Genomic DNA, 24,642 nt, shown 5'->3' on the forward strand with positions numbered 1-24,642 from the left:
GTCTCCGATGATACAGTGTTGCCAGAAAAAGACAAAGCAAAAAATAGCAAACACAAAAACAGTCACAGGTGCATGGGAAAAAGAGAGAACCGAGTGAATGGTCACTGCGGTCCCCAGGAGGTCTTTCAGTGTTAGCCAGTGCGGTGGGTGGACTTCTGACAAGGACGTTGGTTAGCAGCCAGGTGGAGTGTGTAACTGAGAATGCCTCTGTTTATTCTTTTCACATGCTAATGTGGCTCCTATGTGACTTTAATGCGGCAAAACTTTTTCTTGGAGTTAACATTTTTGTTGTTCCAATACCTGCTCTTGTATCACAGTCGTGGGCTAATTCAAAGGCTCCACACTCTTTCATACAGGCTTGGGCCTGTGCCAGGGATAGAGATATATTAACTCGGCTGTATGTAAAGGAAGATTTTACACCGGTGGAATATGTTTTCTGTACAGACGGACACAAATTTGGCTTTTAGAAACACAAACGAGTCATTTGTGCTGTCGAAAATTATAATTACCAGACATGTTTTTTTTATTTAAAGCATTATATACTGACATCACTATGGCTTCCTGGAGGAGGTGGTTCAGTGTTTATGTGCAGCAAAGCAATATGCTCGAACATATATGTCTTTCATCTACTCTTTGATACATCCCTTCCATGTTGGCTCTTATCTTATTACCTTATCGTTATATATAGTGTAGTGTAAAATGGGGCCTACCCTATTTTATAGATTTGTATCCACAGAGTATTAGGCTTCTGACAATCTGTAATGAAAGACTACATAAGGGCCCAAGTCCTGAGCAAATGCACCCCTATGTGGACAAAGTAAGAACAGTGGGGCATTGAGATGAAACGGGCCATGCAGTCCTTACAGTGCAATTGTCTCTCTTTCCTGCAGCGCTATCTCACTTGTTAGTATAATGGGCTATCAATATTGCAGTAAACATGCTCTAAAATATATCTTTCATTAGTTTGTGAGCCAGCCTAATGTCTAATCCAGGAGCACAAAAGAGCAATATGGCCTCACACTATGGGTCTTTCCATACCTTGTAGTGTGCGATCTGTAAATAGCTTAAAAGGCATTGCATCTGCCATCTGCACTTCTAGGAACTCTTCTGCATAACCATTAAAACAAGCTGTCTCAGAGGACATCATTCGTATTTCAGCCTCAACCCTGAATTACTGTGTGTTCATTATAATTATAAGGGAGGAGTGTTGCCAGGCTAGCCTGCAGAATGCCAGGTGCACACTTCCATAATCTACCATTTTAAACAACTCAGAGCATTAGCAACAGCATCTACATGCTATTCAGCCATTAGTTCACTTTGGCTTTCATGCACAAACTCACATCAGTCATCCGAGCGTTTGGTTTGCTGCAACAGACATACAGGAAGAAAGTGCAATACTTTATAGTGTTCCATTTTCCTAAGCCTGCTTAGGTTATGTGACTGAGCCATGCCGCTGTGTGAAATTTTATCCCGATACTGGCACTGTATCCTTGTGAGGGAGTCTTGTAAAATAGGTTTACTTAGCGCCTTTGCTGGCATTTTCCGAAGATAGCAAATGCACAAACACTGTCCATGATCGGATTAACTGTTCAACAAAATGATGTAACTCTTTGTCTTTCTTGTGTGGCATAGGTTTCTCTGCTTAAGTTTAGTGGTCATCCACAGGAGAATAGAAACATCTGAAATCCAGTCGCATCATTATAATCCATATATTATAAATGCAATAGATGACAGCCTTGGTTAGTCATCCTTTGTCACATAAATATGACATGTGCCTACCCAGACTGAATCACTAAATTCACTAGATTTCCCAGATACTGTCTCAAACGGCACAAGAACAGTCCTTAATTAACACAAGTCCTCATTTGTAAGGCATTTCATTTTGAACTTAACCTGATGTTCGTCTCCACTGTCGAGGCACAAGATTTAAATTGCATGTGATAAGTGTGAAGATTTTTTTTCAAGCATCCATATACAGTATAAAGTACGCAATGCCAAGTGCACAGAGAACATGAATTTGCACCTGAGGACATATAGCTATACATCCAGAGTCACAAGGTGTGTCAAGACAAAATGTTAATTACACAATTTATGGCAGGAATCAGTTGAAATATCTCCATGATTCTCGCTTATTTACATTTTAATTACTACTATTACTTATTCTTATTTTTTGGATGTGACCATAGCAAGCCCAATTCCTCCTCTACACTAGAAAGGAGCAAAATGACTGTTTTCCACTGGAGGTTTAGATGCTTGTTTATCACTTTTAAATACCATCATCTTTGCCGAAATCCCCTCTCAAAAGAACCTTTCACTTGCTGGAATAAATTCAAATTAAAATTTAAATCCCTCTTTGCATTTCTTCAGCCCTTTTTAAAATAGCTGCCTCCTTTTAGAAAGCTGTTTATGTAGTGATCTGTTCATAATCCAGTTTGTTTCTCAACAGCGAAAAACACAGAAATCGTATTATCACTATCTTGGAGAGATGATGCGAGAAATCAGGAAGTATAAATGTCTGGATCTGTGCAAGTTTTCAAAGTTGTAAAGCTGAAGGATGTGGAGAAAAAAAAAGCCTTTCAATAAAGTAGTCTGTAACACTGCAATTTGACTTGCAAATATACAGAAATATAAAGTACATTGTGCTGATAACTCAAAAACATTTCACCAACCTTGAGCAAAGCTCGTGTAGAAATAGACAATATGTGCTCCTGCAACAAATACACAATATTTTGTCATGTTTCAGACAATGCAGACGGTATTTCTCCGTGTACTGTAGATAGATGGCTCATCAGAAATGTGGATGTGTATGACATACAGCGATGAGAACTGGAAGATTAACCCTTGGCATCGTGGATGACAAGTCATGCAGATCTCTGTAAGCAGCTCCTTTTGCTCCTGAGATGTGCTCACCTTCTAATATACTCAGAGAAACAATATCTAATCAGAAATGTAGCGAATGTAAACAAAAAAAAAGCAGACATTTACATGCAATGCCTTTTGATAACAATCCATTTCAGATGTAAAATACAGCAGAAGAGGCCATAGGGAAATTTAATTTACTCAAGCTAGATTGGATTTATTGTTTGGAAACAAATTATAATTGTGTCTCCAGAAAGTTAACCAAGATCACAACAAAAGGAAATCAATGACCCACCCCCATTAATCACTCAAAGCCAGCTACTTGTGCTGAAGAAACTAACTTCATAATCAATTTCTTTGTTTTGCTCAAAAGACATTTGCATTTTAGTTCATGTCAGCAAGCTTCCTGTGTCTGGTGCAATCAAAAATTGCAAGCCATCCACATTAATGGAGGTTTTTTTTTCCTATTTATTCAAGTGCATATCTCTGAATACTCAAGATGATTTTAGCTTATTATGCAAACTACCACACAAATATTTTCAGATGGGGGGGAAAAAAAAAAATCCTGTTGAGTGGCAGACTTAACTTTTCTGATGCTTCTCATGCAGTGTCATTGTTAAAAACATTTTAAAAAATGCGACATCATCTCTCACGTTCGTCTTTTAGTTTTAATGAGGAACCAACCAGTATCCGCGCCTTCGGATCTTGCTGTAGAGCACTCACGGGACATGCGAGACCAGACAGAAAAGCCTCCTGTTAGTTGTGTCTAGACATGCTATTACGGCCATAAAGGTCATTATCAAAGCACGCATTTTACACACCTGTTACCATTGTTTAGATGCTCGTTTTGGCTGAACATCCAAGCTCTTATCTGGCCAATTGTAGGCGTGTCTCCTTCATTGTCTGCCCGCCCGAGTAGAAAAGATGGGCAGACACCCCTAGAGACGCCCAGATCTGGACCTAACCTCTCAATGACACAACACAATGAGTCCACGGCCTCTGAACTACAAAAGCCAGAAATCAACTGACCAGTCATGCATTGATTTCTTCGATGTAAGCAATCAGATCTCTCTGGTGTGAGGGCAGTAAAAGTAAGAAACCAGCAGTGACCGCTATAATGGCTTTCAGCTGCTTTACTGGATCATATAAACAATATAAAGAGTATAGATTGAATTGAATCAATAGTTTTGTGGTTTTAAGAATTATAAGTGAACCGTTATTTCCATGCACACAATTTACAATTTACAGCCTTTTATTGGTCAGTTTGCTGAATTTAGACGCTCCCATTTGACTCAGTAGTTACCACTAATGATACATACAACAATTTAATCTTCAATTTAATCAACAATTCTTCTGGAACCACGTGGATTTAGGAATTGGAAGTTGTCTTTTAGTACCCTGCACGCAACATGCAGCCTTAATTGTGATTTTTACACCCACAAGTCCATGTTTGGGCACATGTTACATCTAGTAAAACTGTATCTTTGGCCACTTAGTAATGATATTAGTTTTTGAGGACTACCCAAGTATGTTATACCCCATCAGAGGAACATTCAGCGCATTTGGACAACACACTCAAATATAACAGAGCCCTGGATCCAAAAGGAGTCAGTTCAAGGCAGAGATAGAAGACATCCTATATTGGTCCATAAAACATTTGAAATGTTATTGAAGTGTCTTCAAAGGACACTGAATAAACATATTGTAAGGTTGCCCACGGTCACACACAAATCGCCCCAAAGGGGATTGCTGGGAAGTAATCTAATCATTTCTTTTAACTGAGACACAGTGACATGCAGTGTAGATAATGATCCCCATGGAAAATGTACTGTATTTTCAAAAGAATATTCCCTGTCTGGTGACATTAACATAAAGATAGTTCTACATCCTGGAGCCATATCAACAACATGTACTTATGTTTGGTTCCTCGCATTTGCATATGCAAATATATGTTTTAAACATTTTAATTCAGTCCTTTTATGTGACTTTGTGTGATGAACAAGCGGCATCAAGTGGTTGCACAATGAGGGTTCAGTACCACCAAGAAGCATTTGTGTCATTTTAGACCAAGCTTAAAGCATTATAGCTGAAATTAACCACAGTTTAATATAGATTTTTACACATCCATCTTATTCAATGGCACAGTGTGAATATGCATTGTTGTTTGGGTGTTCGGGCTGCCATGCGAAATTACCCGCTTTGCTTTGTCGAAATTATGGGGCGGGGTGTTGAGTGAGGGGGTTTGTTGAAGTTTTACTGCTGACATTTTGATCTCACGGTGCATTAGAAGAATTCAGTTAAACATATTTGTGTAGGTTTCGCAGGAGGAAGGTATAGTGCTGGAAACAACGGGGTGCCGTGACCCTTCGCTTTGCTTACGTAATTTGCGGCAGAATGCAAAAAGCTTTTAGACACAGATGTGACCCATTGTAATACCTTTCTAAATGCAATCAAACACTTTCTACAAATATGAGCAGGACTTTTTAAATGTGAACCCTTGTTTGACATGTAATTTTGTCCAACCCACTCCTCTTTCATTTCTCCATCAGCTCTCTCCAGCTATGCCCACATTTTCAGTTGATGAAATAGCTTGACAAAACACTAGTTTGTGTTCGATGCCTGCTCTAAATGCGGTGTCTCTCTCTCTATCTCTCTCTCTCTCTTCCTCTCTTTTTTTTGGGGGGGGGTTTAAACAGATGTTAGGGCCAAAAAAAAATGTTACATGTTGTAATGGCGGTGCAGTGTAGTCCTCAATATGTTGCTGATTGCTTTACATGAGTTGATTCTTTTTTTGTGTGTGTTTGTGTGTTTTCTTCCAGCGATACTGATGTCTAGTTCAGGACATGAAATAATCATCCCCAGAACAAGCTTGTTGTGTCCTCGCGGCGAGATTGTCGGCACAAGCGAACAAAGAACATGTTATTTGATGAGATGCCTAGATAGAGGATTCTTTACTTTCATACGTTTGTACGACTATCGGGCACAAATGGCGAAAAAGAGGGGAAAAACCGAGCAGGTCGACTCTCTTTGTATGTCTCTTTCACAGTGTATCATGAATTGGCTCTCGAAGACAGTTAGAAATTAGACTTTCAAATGAGGCATTAAACAAGGTGATGATCAACTGCCAAACCTTAAGTAATGATATTCTCCATCCTCAAGTCCCCAGCCTTGCATAACCAAAATGGACAAATCACAGGAAGAAAAGAGCTGAAAATACATTATTATTACATATTGTGTTCACACGTCAGTCCCCAGGGACCAGAGGGGGGGTCGGGGGGGGGGGCATCACCTACAGATAAGCATGTTTGGGTGGCCCCTACCATCAGCTGGGGAAGAGCTACGCTTGGATCTTGAGGGGGGCCCCCTCATGGGTATCACTTATTCTAAATCCTGAGCCACCGCCCCCCCCCCCCCCCCCACCCCACACACACACACACCCCACCACAACCCCCCTTCGCCCCAGGCTCCACCCAGAAGTGTGGTTGCCTTTGTCATTGTAATCTGGCCCTGTTTGCTAAACGCTTCCACTGTTTACTCTCTGCTATGGGGGCTTGTATGAACAGGAGTCAGCAGGACGCAGGGGTGACATCACTTTGGCTGGGGGGGGGGAGGGGGGGGGAATGGGGGAGGAGGAGGAGGAGGGGGTTGTTTGAAAAGCTGCATTTGTGATTTCTCGGGGCCCCTTTTTTTCTTCTTTTATTCTTCCCCGTCTCTATCCAGGCCTGTCGAACGCATGAGCTAACTCAGGAGGCTAACATGGCCTTCGGGGAGGAATTACACCTAATTACTTGAATAACTGCTAGGCAGCAGCCTTCCGTAGTCACCCAAAATCATTTCCAGGTCTCTGCCTTTTACTGATAGCCAGACGTCTTGTCACAGAGAACCCCGGACAAAGCTTTTACATTCAAATTGTCCAGGAGAAATGAAACAGACTGACAGGTACAAACATAAAAAAGGGGGGGTGGAGGTGGGGGGGGGGTGGGAAATCAAATTAACAGACAAGGATTTCATATCATCCATTTTTGTTGTTGCCGTAGCGATAAAGTCGCAGACATTGAAACTGGTCTGTTGAGCCATTGTTATCATCCCTGGCCATCTGCTGCTGAGGAGTGACATTCCCTCTCATTTGCATGATGAGTGATGTATGAGGAGCTTGGGAGGGCATATGCCCCGGTCTTATGACAAAGCAAGAGAAAGTTTTTCTTCTTCCGCTGAATGAGGATCGATATATACACATCTATATACAAATAAAGCCGGAAGAAGGAGCTAAAAAAAAAAAAAAGAAGAAGAAGAAGGAATAAATCACCTGTGAGTGTGTATGCGTGCGCACGTGTGTGTTTGTTTGCCTGCGTGTATGTTGCGTCCTCGCTAAGCGCAGACAAATCTGCGGTGTCTGTGCGAGTGCACGCGCGCATGAGTGGAGGCTAGTGCGCGCATCTGCCTTCTTGTGTGCCTGTTTGTGTGTTTTGCGGATGTGGGAGTAGAGCGAGAGGAGGGAGGGTTGGGGGGCGGGGTGGTGGGGTGGAAGGAGGGTGGGGGGTGGGGGGGGGGGTTGGTGGCTGTTGATGTGCAAATGTGCATCATGTTGAAGGGCTGTGAATGGGGAGGTGTGACGTAAAAAGGGACCCGAACGCAGGTGCTTATCTCGAGGCTGTCAAAGGCACAGTATGTCATATTCCTGGGGACTACCTTTCAAAGCCACAGCACCAGCTCAGCTATCAAGAGACTGGGAGAAAATCAAACTTTTGGGATCACAGCACTAGGTTGGTGTCAAAGTTCTTTTTATATATTTAAGATACTGTCAGTTTGGTCAGCCTTTATCATCCACGATGATACTCTGCATCGCGTACGCGGACGACAAGCCTTTCAGCTCCTGCTGTTAGACGCTGTGATGGGAGAAAACTTACTTCGATTTGCACTGAGATTTGCTCAGCTGCTAAACTTGTGTTCTGTGGATTTTACAAGATTATGTGAAATAGCATTGTGCTGGCAATTGTTTTCAACTGTGTCGGATGGGGGGCGGCAGGGGAGGGGGGGAGTGTGTGTAGAAAATATTGCTCTGGTGATGAACATTGTTTGCTTGATACAAATCGGTGTTCTTAAAATCTTAGCTGGAGAGCGAAGCGCAGCTTCTGTCCAGGTTTCAGACAGTTTGAGAGGAGATTAAATGGCTCAAACTGTTTTTTGAGAGGCATGACCTATTTTTGATCATCCAGATAGCATGAGATATGGTCTATCTAGATTAAAGTCACAGCGTTTTTTGTATAAGCTTGTCTTAGAAGAGCACATGTTTGTATTGTGTGCAGAGACAAAGCATTGTCAGGTTGCCTGTGGCTTTGACAGTGACAGCTGTACATACAAGACCGCTGAGGCTAATGCACTTAAACATTTACTCTGTGTTCCAATAACGTATTTGAACAGTCGGTGAAGTATTTTATTGCATCCTGTTCTGGCTCGCTGTAATTTGAATTGTAAGTCCGGTAAAGTTTGGAAACTATACGCTAAGGTTGGATGTAGTGTGACAGTGATATGTGTCAAAAAAAAAAAATCAGCTTTTTGTGTTAAACTTTGTGGGTCGTAGATTTGTTCCAATTCATTAGGACTAAAAGCAGTGCATCCTGTTCTGGTTCTCTGTAATTATTTGTATGATAACTATGGTAAAAGAGGAATAGTTAAAAAAAAAAAAAAAAAAAGATATGCTAATGCTAAATGTGGTCTGATAGTAACACAGTCTGCAGGGTGAACTTTTGAATTTTACATTGGTAAATCTGAGCTTTGAGCAGATTCAGAGGGACTAAAGCACTCGACAGTCTCCAGAGCGACTATTGATTTAGGAGGACGGATGCTGGTTAGAAAAGTTCATCATTTACTAGTAACGTGTGCCACGCTAATGGCTCAGACTCTGCTTTATGACCTAACTTCATGTTGATCATTGTTAAACAAAGTAGTTTTTTTTTTGTTAAACAAGCGCTGACTTTAGGCCTAGGTTGAATTTATAATCCTGATATTATCACAACTTGTTTTTAGATTTGGAACAAGTGACAATAAACAATATAGTATGGAGTCTATAAGAGAGAAAATATATGCAAACCAACAACATCTACTATATCTATTTGTCTAAAATGTCTTTATGAGACAAAACACGCTGTGATTAAGGGTGTTAAATCATTTTAAGGTTGGGAATTATTTAGACATTTTCCACTGTTGAAATAAATCAAAATGCCGGTTGTCATTGTGCCTGTTAGCCTCCATTTAAATCACAACTCCATCAGCTTATTTCAGTCAGCTCGCATCTCAACGAACAAGAAAAGAGCAACAAAAGACATTAGGTAACACGGCGTTGTGTAACTGTGTCACATCTCGATAATCCTTTTGGAAAAAGTTTGTCAAGTTGCAGATACAGGACCGGCGAGGTGGGTTGTAAAGTTACACCTCCGCTCCTTGTTTTAATTACAAAAGCAGCACAGGCTGCAGCAGGGCTGTGTGGTGAGGCAGCGATAAGTAAAGAGGCATTATTCCTCTCTGCTTCAAAGCACTGGGATGTTAGTTGCTACACGACACAGAAATGTAACCTCTGTTCGCCTCCTGTAACTGTCCATGGTACCTGCTGCTGAACAAAACTGGCTCCACAAACTTACTCGCACAGCTGCCAAAGCACACACAACTTCTGTGACGGGGAAACTCTTCCTATTTTCTTCTGTTTTCAGCGAAATAGAAATATGACGTTTCTGGAGGCTTTTTGATTTCTAATAGTTTGTTGTATTTGCGAGTCAATCGCCGCCGGTTGCACACAGTGAAAAACAAGCACAATCAAAGGAAAAAGCCCAGCAGACACGTTAGTGTGTCGCATATTGTGTTACCTGTGTTCTTTTTTTTTTTTTTTTTTACCTAACTCAAACTTCAGTTAGTTAATCCAGGAAAATGAATTATGTGGATTTAATTCAACAAGGTCTCAGAAATGATCCATCTGCTGGTGAGCAGCTGGTGAAAGGATAAATGTAATTAATTACTTCACTTTTGAACAGTATTCCAAAAAACAGTGCTGTTTGTGTGTACTGGGAACAAAAATGTAAAGCAACACTTTGATGTATGTATGTATATATATATATATATATATATATATATATATATATATATATATATATATATATATATATATATATATATATATATCAAATATATTCCTTTCTATTTCTGAGAAACATGTTTTAAATAGTCATGTTTTAAATAGTCTTTTCATGTGACCTCAGTTATTGTTGGAATTGTAAACAAATTCAAATATCCATATATTCTCAGGTATTTGTTAAAATGAAAATATATTACTAGTTATATTGCATGTATTATATTTCAGCCTTTTATGAATTAAATATAGTAGTATATAATTAGTGTGTAGAATTAGATACAACTAATTCTCATTTTAAAAACGATATAGTGTTTTTCTGGTTGTTCCTTTAAAAGTCGAGCGATCCTAAGCAGTCACTCTAAAAATAGACATTTTATTAATTATTACACAAATTGTTTGAAAATCTTGTTACGTTGTTCTACTGTTTGATAATGTAATTCAAATTTTCTAGCTCGGTTCTATTTTACAGCCAAATGATCTCAAAAAATGTTAAAACAGGTGGGAGTTTTCTAAAAAATAAAATAAAACAACACAAAAAAAGAAACCTTTTAGTGGATAGTTACATTTGCTTGACAGGGCAAGACTATGAAATGTTCCCAATTAATATTACATGGGATTTTATTCCGCCTTTTCTTGTGTTAAAAATACATTTCAGAATTTACCTTGATTGTAATGTACCTCATTGGCTGTGGTTTTGTTTGTTGGCCTAACTATAAAGGATCTGCTTATACCCTTGTGGGTTGGGAAGAATTAGGATTTATGAATTTATTTCCTCTGTTGTATTGTTTAAACAGCTTTGGTTTAGTTTTGATCCCTTCCTCTTGCCTTTGAGGCTGTTCCACGGTGTCAGCTGTTGACTGATAGTAAGAGAACTGCCTCACAGTGTGAATGAAAGAAAACTAGCGGTTGGTAAACACTGATAAGGGATAAATAGAAAGCGGTCAGGCAGAGATAGTTCTGTGGGAGCCCAGATTGTGTGCGGTCTGTTAAAATGAGATTCTGAGCCTGTCCTTTTTATTCTTCCTCCCCTCCCCTCCCCTGTGCGGCGTTTGTCTGGAAAATCTCCAGTGACCCGGCTCGGCAGTCCCAGGCTGCAGTATTCTTTTTTTTTTTTTGTATTTGTTTTGTTTCCTAACAAGGGTCAAGTTGGCCAATAGACACGTCCCTGATGCTTATAGACAGCTGTCATGACTTCAAGTACTTACAATAGTTACATTTTACATGGATTCATAGGTTCTGCACAAACAAACCCTGCAGCAAGAGATTTGTTGAAAAGCTAAATATGTTACCAGTTTTTCCACGTGTGTTTATTACCTATTATATCACCTTTAAGATGTTTTAAAAAGCTGAGTAGGGGCACCCTTTCTTATATCACTCATTACATATGTGCCCAGAGTATCATTATCAAGTCAAAGTGTATATATCACCATGCTATATTAATTACAGTCACATAATTAGACATTTACACTCTCTTCACTACAGACCCCGAGGAATATAAATCTCATTTCTCAATTAGAATCACTCTAAATTACTGTTTTATTCAATTCTTTTTAGGAGCAGTCTGTCCTACCCATTGATTTTTTTCTTCTTCTGGGGTGAATCTATCTTTTATGTGATTAAAAAGACCTTCAGAGGTCTTACCTTGAGGATCACCATGTGGTGTATTTACACAGAAAATAATTCAGCCCATTGTAGCCCAGCAGCTAATGAGATTGGTTGTTAAGTGAATGACACAAAGGCTAAAAAAAAAAAGAGAAGAAAAAAAAAGAAAAGCTTAGCGTTTCGGGTGAATATCACAGTGTCCCCACACACACACACACACACACACACGCACGCACGCACTCTCTCAGCAGCGACACTCTGGACTACCCTGTACCCCACCTCGATATCCTTCTGCTCCGTCTCCTCCCCGATGTCACTATGAGATGCAAAACAAAGGCTAAGAGGGGCACGGTAAGTCGAGCTGGCGATTCTGCCCTGTCGGACATGTTGACATGCGTGCGTTTGGATGCAGGAGACGAGTGATTCTGTTTGTCAGTGTGAGGATGTGCTGTGCTGTGCTGTGCTGTGTGAGCCTCAGGCTCAGATAAGTAGATCCATTGAAGGGTCAATAGCAGTGATGCTTCTTTCATGCTACTCAGAATAAGATCAACCCCAACGCGCTTCTTAACTTCTCAATTTGCCGCGAAAAAAAACTTTTCTCTCCATCTCGCTCTGCCAGCCACTTGCGCTTGAACTTCTTCTTTCTTTCTTTTCTTTCTCCAAGAGTAAAAGGGTTTTTTTCCGCGCCTGCGTTTGTTAATGGTGTGGATTACTCAGACGCAGGTTATTGCTGTTGATCCTTGATTAAAGCTTGACTCGGTGTCGTCCAAGGATTTATCTTAAAAAAAGCAATGAAAGGCATAATAGAGAGAAGCATGACAGCACAAGAGAGGGTCTCGTTAAGCACCCGGGCTCAGATCGTATCGATTGCTGAGCTGTTTAGATGCTCACTCCAAAAGTGAATAGGTGTTGATTTGACAGAAAAACATGCACATTTTGAACACGGATACGTTGCACCTTCTTGTTTTTGATCCCTGAAGAGCAGCACTGGAGCGTCAGCAGTGCTCGCTGTTAACAAACGTTTAAGTGCATTAGCTTATCGTGCTCCACTGTCAGGCGGGAAAACTGGGTTAGAGTCCATCGCGTATAATAAACCCTGGACTTAAGTCAAATTTACATTTTGTTAAAGATTACTCCTTTTATTGATGCATATAATCATATTCATGGACCATCTGCTGATTTGGCAAGCGTGGATCAAACTCACAAAACAGCCCTGCTAACCTTTTAAGTACAAAATAGTCTGGCTTAACTCTGCTAGCACAGAAGTGTGCGTGTTTCTGTGTGTGTATGTGTGAGAGATTGTATGGATATTGGATAATACTTAATTTAGATCCTCCAGGCTGCTCATGCCATATTTTATTTTATCGTGATCGCTTTCGCTAGCCGATCAGGGCTTGTGTTTGAACAACTGAGCAAATACTGTTTGTCTGACAATAAGCTGAGCAAAATCTTGGTATGAGGAACCTGATTAAACTCTTGACCACGGCGCACGGCTCTGAGTTTATACCCGTCGCCATGGCTACGTGGATTTCACACTGCAGCTCCGCACGCGTCCACCTGGTCGCTGGATGGCGACGCGGGCCTCGGCTGTCATAAAAAAAAACAACAAAAAAACGCCGCCCATGGCTCCTCTCGTTATTCTGACAGCTGATTTACTCGCAAACTATCTCCCAGTGTGCGTTTCACAGAAATAGGAATTCACCATCGGGCGCCCTTACTGCGGGAAATACTTATGTTCCACTCATTCCAAACAAAGCTTACGCAGATTGAGAATTCATATGCCAGAGGTAAATCCGAGTTAACACGGATTTATACTGGCATGAGTTAAAGGACTAGAGTTTGTAATCCAGGTGGCCAAGGGATTTTACCATACAGTGGCAAAAATCACTTAAAACTCTCCCAACATCCTAAGCCACTGAGCTCAGTAAGCAGGCAGATTGTTCAGAATTGATGACAGCACAACTCCATCGGAGCTGGACTCTGTGTTTGTTTGCGCATGCATGCATGTGTGTGTGTCTGCGTTGGTGTGTGCGCGCATATGCGAACATGTTTGCATCCTATATATACACTCAATTAGTACTAAATGGGCTCTTTAGAATAAGACCTTGACAGATTGGTACTATTTTTCTTCAACATGGTATAGGGGAGGTGTTTTGGGAATACCGCCTTCTATCTGCATAAACATCAGTAGCATGAATTGGAAAAAGAAAAAAAAAAAACAGCAACCTCCTTTTCAGTGCCCTCTGACTGATAAGCAAATTGATCAAAGTCGCTACAGTATTCGAAATATCAATGTTTTGATATTACCCTTTGCTCGATCACCGTATCCAATACATCAAAAATAATGGAAGGTAGAACAAAGGTGCGTATTCTTATGTGTGTATGTGTCACTGCGTGTGTGTGTGTGTGTGTGTGTGTGTGTGTGTGTGTGTGTGTGTGTGTGAGAACACGCACACCCGTGTGCACATGTGTGTGGAGGACAGAGGAGCAGAGATAGAGTGGAGTTGTTTAATGACAGGAACAGCTGACTCATTTAGAGAGAGCAGTGAAAGGTAATTAACCCTGGGAAAACTACAGCTGCCATGCGAGCTGTTCACTTCAGCGCAATCTGATTAGGAATCACTGCTCGAGTCCCTGACTCCTTTCAGACGCTGTGTGTTCGAGGTAAACTTTTCCTTTTGCCCCGGAGAGCCCCGGAGCACTGGAGACCTGCCTTTTGTGACGGAGGAGGTGGGGAAGTGGAGGGGGGGGGGGGAGGATTAGCTGGAACGGTTACTACGTTTCTCCAAATTGCAGACCACCTGGTAGCATTCATGCAACCTCCTCTCCATGAAAGGGCCTCCTTGGGTAGGAACAATGAGCGGGATTACTCCGCTCATTGTTACACCAGGGCTGGAACTTCTTTTTCCCCAAACACCTGTCCCCAAATTAGACAGGTTTGAAAAAAAAACACACACACACACAAAAAAAACATGTTCATGACCGAATTCAAAGATTCAAACTAACATTGCATTTTGAGAGAACATGAGAGTGGTTTGGCGGACTGGAGACTTGCCAATGGACGGATTGTCTGCCACTCCTTTTATTATGCTATTGATGCATAAGTGTAGTGCAAGAACATACTAATTCTATTTGCCTCAATATTTTTGGTGTTCTTAATTGGATTGAATTCACGAATAAAATAGCACATCGTCCAGGCCCCCTTTCATACGATAAGGGAACCAGAAGCACCAGAAATTTGGTCAAAAACAGAAATTGGCTCTTTGATGTCAGAAGAAACAATCTGGACTTGGTGTCTTTGTGTGGTCCGGCTCCAGATGAACTCAATTTAGAGGGAAAGGCTTCGGGATGACTTTGGAAAGCGATTACAAGATTCATAAATCACCGCGGCAAAGGTGTCACCATCTGACTCTTTTATGGGACTCTTGCTAACTCCGTCCAATAACAAGTTTCCCCTGTAGTTATGCCATCATAACAAATCATTGAAGCGATCGCGGCTAGCCAGGCTCCTAATTGTCTGTTAAGAATTCTGTGAGCTGTGTTCTTTTATTGAAGCATCTCTGTCTTAGAGAAGTGATAAGATGCCAATACGCTCCTCTATAAAAGTACTCTTTGGCAAAAGGCACAAACACTTTGCTTGGCCGTCAGGGTAGCTGTGAGGCTGTTATATCTGAAATCGCAGTTGACTTCAAGATTTTCGACTGTGTCTGCACGAATCCAGAAACCTCGATCAGACGGAGGAATGCTCATAAATTGCCGGCGGAATAATTTTCTTTTCTGTATTGTTTTTTTTCTTTTATTTCAAAGGTCATATATATATATATATATATATATATATATATATATATATATATATATATATATATATATATATATATACATACAGGCACAAAACTATATATTTATGAGCACAAAATACACTGATATTTTTGTAGAATTTTAGATTCTACTAAATATACTCATCTATAAAAAAGTCTATTCCCTTGATTCAATTGAAATCATATAGAATTTTCTCATAGAGACAGCGTAATCTCCAAAGCCATTAAGTGTTGATTAATTGTCAATTTCACTATGAAGGTAACCGATAAATAAACATTGTGAAAATGAATAAAAAAGAGGATTTTATGCCAAGTTTTAGACATAAATTAGACATCCTAGACCTCTTTTGTCCCCTCCCCCCCTTCCTGAAATATATCTCAGCCATTATTCTAATGTCCAGCTGGTATTTAGGCGCAGGGCGTCTGATGGCTCCCTGGCCACCTCACAAAAAAAGACAAAAAAAGAAAAGTTGTTTATCTAAATACTCTCTGAACAGAAGTTGATTTTAATCTCCGAGCAGAGCTTAATTTACTCACCGCGAACCCATTTGCATCTCAATGAAAAAAAATAAATAAAGGCAAAAGCAATCGCCTGCGTTCTGTCTATAATTCTACCTGCTTTCCACAGAATGGGGTGTGAGCACAAGCAGCTCACCTTTTGCTCCATCTGGCTTTATGTTCAGCTGCTTCTCTGCACACCACAAACCTCCTATAGGGTAAATATAAATCATGATCAGCTCGCTGTATCCTCAGACATTCATTACAAGGATATATGAAAGTAAAAAGGTGCTATCTCCTTGCCGTTTGCGCTTTATTATACATAAACAGAAAACACTTAGCATGTAAAATTAATGTGAAAATTATTCCCGGGGTAAACTATAAACACAGAAGTTACCCCGCACATTTACCCTTTTTTTCTCCTTCCCCTAGATCAGAGTGTAATTGCCAGTAATCAGGTCTGTTTGCTGCTGATAAAACCACTCTGAATGCGAGGAACCCTCTTTGTGTGATGACTCAATTATGCCAGAAGTGGCTCATCAAACCTGGCCCATCAGCTGCTTTAATAAATAAGGAGGAAAACTTGCTGCAGGCGCATTATAATTCCATTCATTCCATAATTAAATCCATTCCAGTTTTAACCCTTCACTCAGTGTGCTTCTGGAAGAGGAAACAAAAACAAGGAGAGAGAGAGGGGGAGGGGGTTGGAGGGGGGGGGGTGATACACACCAGACAGTGACCTTGCACAGCGCACCCATCCGTTCCCTATAATTCAAAATGATACTGTTGAAGAAAGGTTAAGAGAAAAAGGCTCGTGGAGAAAGGGATGGGAATCAGGAAAGATGTGGCCCCCTTTTTTTTTGTTTTGTTATGTATGCATTGTTTCCACACACAGCCTCAGACAGTAATTATATTAAAAGAGTAATCTAATCATAACAGTTGGTTGGTTGAGTGTGCAAGCACTGACATTTTGAAATCTTATTTTGAGTAATCTCATTTGCCTCTATCATCTCGCCCGTACCCCTCTATCTAAAGGAAATGTAAATAATGTAATTAATTTTATGGTCCCCAGAATCTTACTTTGCGACTGTGGCCTGCTTTATTGGTTTCAGGATGAGGTATCAGCCCAGTGAGTTTTTTTACTCCATCACAATAATGTCTGTGTTAATTACATGAGAGCGTCCCAAGTGCGCGGATAAGCTGGGAACAAGGGGACACAAAGACTCAAGGTCAGTGATGAATATCCACAGCAGCTGCACGGTATTAATAAGGCATTATATGAAAATAATAATAATAGCATCACTTACAACCAAAAAAAAAACGCCAGAGTGTGCACGGTTAGAGTAATGTCAGGAGCGCCGGGGTGTTTTTACAGATATTTCCTCTCCACCATCTCAGCTTGGATCCAGCCTCTCTGATAATGGTGCGAGGCAATGGTTATTCATGATTGCTGGACTGGGAAGGTCCCTCTCTTTTTCCTTTTTTTTTCTCCCCCCAGTCACAGCCCATTCTCTCTCCTCTGTGGTGGGAATGCTAGCAGATGGGGTTAGGGGGGAATGGGCTGGGCTCAAGGACAGCTAGCAGCCAGATTAACACATAGGAAATCTCATAGACCCCTCAGCATCAGGCTGCCTCCTTTTTCCCCCCCTGAGAAATCTGCCCTAGACGCAGGGGAAAAAGGTCCTCTGAGAAGCATTATTTGTGTTGGACTTGGGGTGTGTGTATGAGGAGGGAGGGGCGGGGAGGTGCATAAATATGATTCAGCAGATGACGAACCAGCTCAAATAGTAGTGAGTCTTTTTTCATATGCTAATGAAACTGAGTGAATAACCCTCACTCCCCCCACCTCCTCGTCTGCTTTCCCCCACTTTTGTTTTTCCGGGGAAGCGCTCTGTGAGCTATAATTAAGAAGATGTTGCCTTTTTTTTTCTCCTTTTTTTCCCAAAGCTAACAGAAATAAATAATTCCATAATAAGATCTGTGAAGTGAAGAGGCTTAATGTACTCATTGTGTTCATGCTTGTTTTCCCTCTTGGATGTTTTGTATTAATTAGAAGCAAGCAATTTGATCTCTGTCATGCAATCAATTTGCATCGTGTTCCTTATTCCATGTGAGGTATTAATATGCTCTTTCCACCTTTTTTTTCACATCCATTTCTGTACGTTTATGAAAATGTCATAATGAAAACCTTCACAGACACGGGTCGGAGACATATCATCCGTTTGAAGATGTGCTAAAATAAAAAAAAGTTTCTGTTTCTTTCTGTTATAGATAATGAATTACATGATCGCCTCCTGAGAGATTACAAGTGTGAAAGCATCGACCAGCGGGGACACTGCGGATCTGGAATCTTATCCTACGGAGCGCTCAGAAAACTACAATCAAAGGTAAACAATCAGATATTGAGTATGGCGTACAACGTGAAAAATGACTTTGTTTGGCACAACAAGTCTCGAGCAAAGTGGGGGCTAAGTTGGGGCGTGTCACTGCTCCTTTGACCACAGGCTGTTTTATTTATTTATGCAGCACTGTGGGCGGCTGCCACATAATATACTCTTTTAAAAATGTATTGCTGAGTCTGCTTTTTTTTTTTGGTTGATAGTTGCCAGGTTGTCTCAGCTATTTTGGACCTGATAAAACTTCCTTTGAAACCATAACACAAAGTTTAGAGCGATCTGCTGCCAGATCAGTATATACGAGTTCATCACGCTGCCCAGAGGGCTGGAACATACAGATTAGGTCAGAAATGAGGCAAGATATGAAACCCAATGCTTTGAAAAATGCTGAGCAGTGATGTAAAGTGAACATGTTGCTTAGTAAAACATGCTATAAGGCCTAAAACATTACACTCAGTGGCCTTATTCTTTTTGTCTTATTTGTCTTTTTGATACGATCAAACTATTGTTCTGTAAATGAACTGCCAGAAAGATAGCAAAGTCAACAACTTTAGGATGAAAACACACGTTGTTTTGACGCAAGAAAATTAAAAAAGGAACAAAAATCACTGGAAGTACATACATTTTCTGCAAAAAAAACTGTATTGTTCTATATTTACACAGTTATTATGTAAGTTTTTATGCTGGAATGAGACATTTTTTTAAGTAAATCTAAAAAATAAATAGAAGGATGTGTTAATCTATAGTTTGTAAACATTTACAACTTCCCCCTGTAGAAACAAATGTTGTATTATTACAAATAAACACGTTGTTGATTAACTTACACACTTTTCACTCGTTGGGGCCGGCATGAGGCGTTGTAACGTGTTATAAGCTCTTCATTACGCGTCCACAGTGTATTACTTATACAAAGCTAAAATCAGAGGGTTCAAATGAATTCAACATTTCATTAATTCATCCTAAATACGGCATTCTGTATGAATAAAATACATTAACCAAAATAACGTTCATACACTAATGATGAAAGCGGTAAATGATTTAAAGGCCTCAGTCATATTGTGCAGTGAATGTCAAATAAAAGCTCTCATTTGACCCTGAATGCATCTATTTGTTCTGCTTTTGTAAACACACAGCGTCACATGTTTGTCCACGTTGTTGCCATGCCAGGACTACCTGTTAGCGCACCGCAGCGTCTACGGACGCCCTCCTTGTGCTCCTGTTACTTGTCGCTTCTTGTTACAAGAATTAGACGTACTGTAACCGCCGCCCTGTCAAAATTTGCCGCTAGGTTTTTGTCATTATTGCGTCAGAAAGACACACGTGACTCAATTTAAAACAACTGCCGACACGAGAAAGGTTGAAAATTTGCTCAGATAGACTTTTACAATGCGTGAAACTGGAGACGCAGCACAATACGGTCAGATGTACAGTCCAGCGTCGAGCTCATTGGTCAGATTAAGTCACATTATGGGTAATATGATATCATTATAAACACATCTTCCTGATTCAGAGAAATAAAAAATAAATACATGAAAGCAAAACAAGTTGTTTTGTTGATGTTGTTTAATGATAAAATACATTTTTTTTAACACATTTGAAGGAGAAGGGCACTTTTAAAATGTCAAATAAATAAAAGAAAACACACACACCACAGTGGTAATAAACACGTGTGAGTCAGTGGTGATATTTCCGTGTGCCGATAACGTCATTTGAACTTTAAATTAATGTCCATGTTACAATCTCAGGTTGTGGGACGTAAGAGCAGCGTTTTGCCTTCAAAACAACAAATTCATACACAACGTTGAAACATGTCTGTGTGGAAAAGTGTTGCAAACTAATGAGGTACATTGGTTTTTACAGAATGTAATCTATAGTGTTTGGGAGTTGTTTGTCTCAATAGGCTGTAGTAATCAAAAGTAATGAACCTATTATGAGCAGGACCTCTGAGGGCCCGGCGTGGCATTAAGAGTGTGGCACATAAAAGGTTTATTAAAGGAAATTAAGGTCCATCACTGCCACACCTGCTCCCCTATTATAAATGTATGACAGGTCAGTGCCTTCAATCACAACAGCAAACGAGAGAGAGGAGTCATGTTTCCCATTACCAGGGAAAAGTAACAGCATATCCTATGACTCACAGATTTCACTGGCCTGTGACCACTATACGCCACTATCAGCCGGGAATAATTACGTTTAATAGGTTTTATTTGGGACCCACAAGCAACAGCCAGCGAGAGTGGATGGATTTTAGCAACTATTTTTGTCTAAACACACACACAGTGAGGCGCCATCTGCACTTTAATGTCATTATTCAGTGTCATTACATTTTTTTTTTTTTTTTACTAACCTTTGAAACTTTTTCACCCCCCCCCCCCCCCACCTCCTCCCTTAACGTTATACTTTGTGTTTGAATATTGCTGATGTTTTTAGGAGCTCTTTGCGATGTTGTTGTGCACACACATTGATTCTGCGGCTCGCGGGCCGACAGAAAGATAAATAAACACAATGATCTTAACACATTCAAATGGTTTTTTCATGGCCGATCTGGTCTTTGCGTGCTTTTATTTCACAGATGGATTCTGAAGGTGAGGAGCAAACCCTGACGACATGTAACGGTAGCACAGGTGAGAGCAGCGTTCAGTTTTTGGTTGGCTTTTACTGAAACACACACACCCACACACGCACATACACACGCTCCACTTATCGCCATGGGTTTGGGGTATCGGTTCAACAATCCAACTTTATAACTGTCAATTTTATGTATTATCTTACCGGTCTGAAGAGCACTGCACTGCCATTTCATTATTCAGAGGGGAATAACTTCATTAAATTGGAACACTGGCTCAAATTAGTTAAGGAGTGTGTATATATTGTGTGATTGAAAACCTCTAGACTGGATGTGTCATTATGCAAGTGTTCAGGGCCTCTGAGGCCCGCCTGCTCACGCTGGAGCTATTACTATATCAGGGGGGAGTGTGAGGACGGGGGATTCATGAAAAGTGTTATTATTGGTTGTGCTTCATGGGAGTAGGACTAGAACTTGTGAATGAGATTCACGCGGGTCCCTGGGAAAATTGATTTACCCTTTTAGATCATGTTGTCAAAAGATGAGCTTCCGTTGGTCTCCCGGAGAACGAGCAGACTGAATGAAAAGTGTTTCAGATCAATGGCTGGGACCACTTCGCCATCCTTGTGCTGATTATACCCGGTGGCATTGTAAAAGAGAATGAAGGTTAAAGGCGGCATAAAGCAGTATCAGCCCCAGGTGGCATCATCCCTAAATCATTAGCTACAAAACAAATATTTACGGGGACATTGTAAAAAATTTCATTAGCAGGAAAAAAAAATCAGCCCCCAAAAAAAGTAGTGAGTCGTCGTGAACCTTTGATGAAGAATATGTCGACAGATGCTGCGCGGCTGTCGTGGAAATGTAAACATGAGGTTTTATCTGTTCTTTTTTTTTTTTTGGCCTTTATTTCACAGGGCCGGCCAACTGCATCACCGAGACTCACAGGTAAAAACTTTATGACGGGAATTCTCTCATCTTCATGCCAAAAAAAAAAAAAAAAAAGAGGAAATATCTTTTCTTCTCCCCCCGGATCGTTCATGCGATTCATTAACTCCATAAAAGAAAGTCTCCAAAAATTTTAATGGGTTTTTCTGTTGACCCTGCTGTACCTTTTTTTTTTGGTGTTGTTGTTGTTGTTGTTGTTGTTGTCCATTCCCCTCGTGGCCCTCCAGCCCATATGGGTCCGTGGCGAGGAAGAGGAGTGCTCAGGAAGGGGTGCAGGGCGCCCCCGTCAACAAGAGAAAGTCCCTGCTGATGAAGCCCCGCCACTACAGCCCCAGCGAGGCATGTGAAGAGGAGAGCGAGGACCTGGCACCGCCACAGGACAAAGAAGAGCTGAGGAACATTGACACTCCAGCAGGTAAACAGATGTCCTGTTGTTTTGTCTGTTTTGATGAACAATTGACGCTGAATTTTAAAATCCCATCTGTTGCATTCATATTTCCCTCCCTCTGCCATCAGCCAGCAGCCGCAGTCATTGTGCAGTGGAAGTGAAAGACTACACTGCTGGGTCCACATTAGTTGTGTCTCACGTCCACAAATTGAAGTTTTGACAGCTGATCTGCCATGATATTTTTGGCGTGGCTTTACCCTCTTTTGATGAGGCCAGATTTCAGACCCCCTCATCTGTCCTTTTTTTTTTTTTTTTTCTTCCTCTCAAAAGCCAGTCCAAAAACCCATTGAATCCATAGAATGAGGCGCTGAATGGGGGAGTGCACCAGTTCACTTTGATTTAAATTAAACTTCCTCCGTTTCGTTGAAACTGAATTAGCGCTGAAGTTGCCCATTGTGAAAAACAAATGAGGCGTCAACATTGCTTGGCGTATGTTTTAATGTTCAACCGTTTTTATTTTTTTTTACTAAACCTCCACCCCCCCCCCCACACACACACACACATCCCAAAAAAATAGAAAAACATTTCATGAAAACAGTTACAAATTGTTTGCTTTCACTTATGCCTCTCTCCTTTTCAGCGAGCGAAAATGTTTTCTTTTTTCCTAATGAATCAAATTTTGTGCATTTTGGCAACAATGTTTGTGGTGTACATGTGCATTCTCGCCCACTATAATCTGCACTGATTTCGTATATTTTTAACGATGTAACTAAGCAACAAACGTAATTGTCCCTTTCAAAAGCTTTTGTTAGGCCCTCTAACACAGTCTAATACATAATTAGGCATAATGTCTACAGCTCATTATAGTACACATGTGTGTAGTTAAATGGACCAGGAGAGTAGCTCCCTGAATTGTGTGGCTTCATTGGAAATGGAATGTATTTGTTTCCTGGGTTCATATTACATTACAATTATCTAAGTAATTCACTGTGCATCATCAGTTTTGCCTTTTGTTGTGGATTCTAGGTTTTCTTTTCATCCTCCAGAGTTGATTGACAGCTGTATATTTTCCTTATTTCAACCTGATATTCAGTGGACCGGCATTAAAACCAAATGCTGCCAGAACAAACACGAAAAAGTCTGACGAGTGTCAAATGAACATGTGTATTGGTAAACAATTTCAGAACATATTTTGCTGTTATTGTCAGATTTGGGGGGCTATTTTCCGCGAGAAAAAAAATAAAAAAAAAATTGGACAAGTGGATTGGAGGCAGGAAGATTTTATTTATTTCGCTGTGTGGAAGCTGGTTATATCTGCATTTTAACAAAAAGGGAGAAAAATAAGCCTCTCGTTTGGTCGAGCCACACTGCGTTCAACTCCAGCCAACTGCAGCCCTGCTGCAGAGTGCTGGTAATGGCTATTCTGGAGTACAAACTGTTCACCTGTTCCAACACACAAACCACCGGAGGGATCCAAGTTTTTTTCCTCCATCCCTTTCCTTTTTTTTTAACCGCACTTCTGTGTCTCTGCGCTAGTATATGTGTGTATGTGTGTGTGTGTTTGTAAAGGCCTGTGTGCTAGTGTACGCGGCTGTGTCAGGCCGCCGAGTCCATCTGGATGAAAAACAAAACCCTTGTTGCTCGACTCATAAATGTAAATACGTGTAACTGGCTTTCATTTTTCATTCAACTGGGTTTGCCTTGAAACACCTCTTTTTATATATTCTTTCACCGCGGGGAACCAATGTCACAAAATGCATCGAATCATCAACGTCCATGTGTACATTTACAAAATAGCAGTTAGTTTTCATTATTAGTGCCACGAATTTTGTGAAAGCTCTTTTTGGCGAGGATTAAGTTGGCTGCGCCCACTAATAATAATATTAATGTGTCTGTATCATCGTGTGATCTGATTCTCACAATCCATCAATCCATCCATCTTCTCAACCTATCGAATATCTGGTGTCCGGCCACTTAAGAGGATCTGGGTCCACGGTCCAGCCCTGAAAGTCAAAACCCTCACAGCCCAAAGAGCCTTAATAGAGCATAAGTTTCAATGCTTCAGCGGGGAGGGGGGGGATCAAGAGAGATTTTGTTGAATCAATCCAGATGATAGCTTTCCATTGTTAATCACTGACCATGACTTAATATAATCAGCGATGTTAATAAAGTGTTGTTTCGGATGCACTTAGGATAACCCTAACCCTCTTTGTCCGTTCCACTGATCAGGCTTTCAGATTCACACAATCTTGTGGCTCATGTGACCGGGATTTCTGGATTTATGCTAAAAGATAGACGGCAAAAGGTCAAAGGCAAATTAATTGAGAGCACTCAGCAGAATAAGCTCGAGAAAAGAGATTATGTGAAATTACTAATTAGCGTGAAATCTTGGAAGAAACGCACGTTTATTTTCATTAATCTGCAATAATGCTGCTACATGTGTC

At 40.7% G+C, this 24,642-nt stretch overlaps 1 protein-coding gene across 7 annotated transcripts in view; it reads left to right on the forward strand.

The window, feature by feature from the left end:
- The window catches only part of st18 (ST18 C2H2C-type zinc finger transcription factor), a 41,047-nt gene that overhangs the window by 1,444 nt on the left and 14,961 nt on the right, over positions 1-24,642 (forward strand). For 4 of the 7 annotated variants that reach the window (XM_068603856.1, XM_068603864.1, XM_068603873.1 and 1 more), the window contains 4 exons: positions 18,172-18,287; positions 20,869-20,920; positions 21,780-21,810; positions 22,038-22,225. In XM_068603856.1, the coding sequence (XP_068459957.1) occupies positions 18,172-18,287; positions 20,869-20,920; positions 21,780-21,810; positions 22,038-22,225 (387 nt within the window). Of the gene's footprint in view, positions 1-7,029; positions 7,168-7,437; positions 7,623-11,748; positions 11,936-18,171; positions 18,288-20,868; positions 20,921-21,779; positions 21,811-22,037; positions 22,226-24,642 lie in introns of those variants that run through there. The other 3 variants (XM_068603905.1, XM_068603882.1, XM_068603890.1) reach the window with 3 other exon arrangements.

Source organism: Clinocottus analis, unplaced genomic scaffold (genome assembly GCF_023055335.1).
Source record: "Clinocottus analis isolate CAN_PGR_092001 unplaced genomic scaffold, fCliAna1.0.p SCAF_11, whole genome shotgun sequence".
Lineage (NCBI taxonomy): Eukaryota > Metazoa > Chordata > Actinopteri > Perciformes > Cottidae > Clinocottus > Clinocottus analis.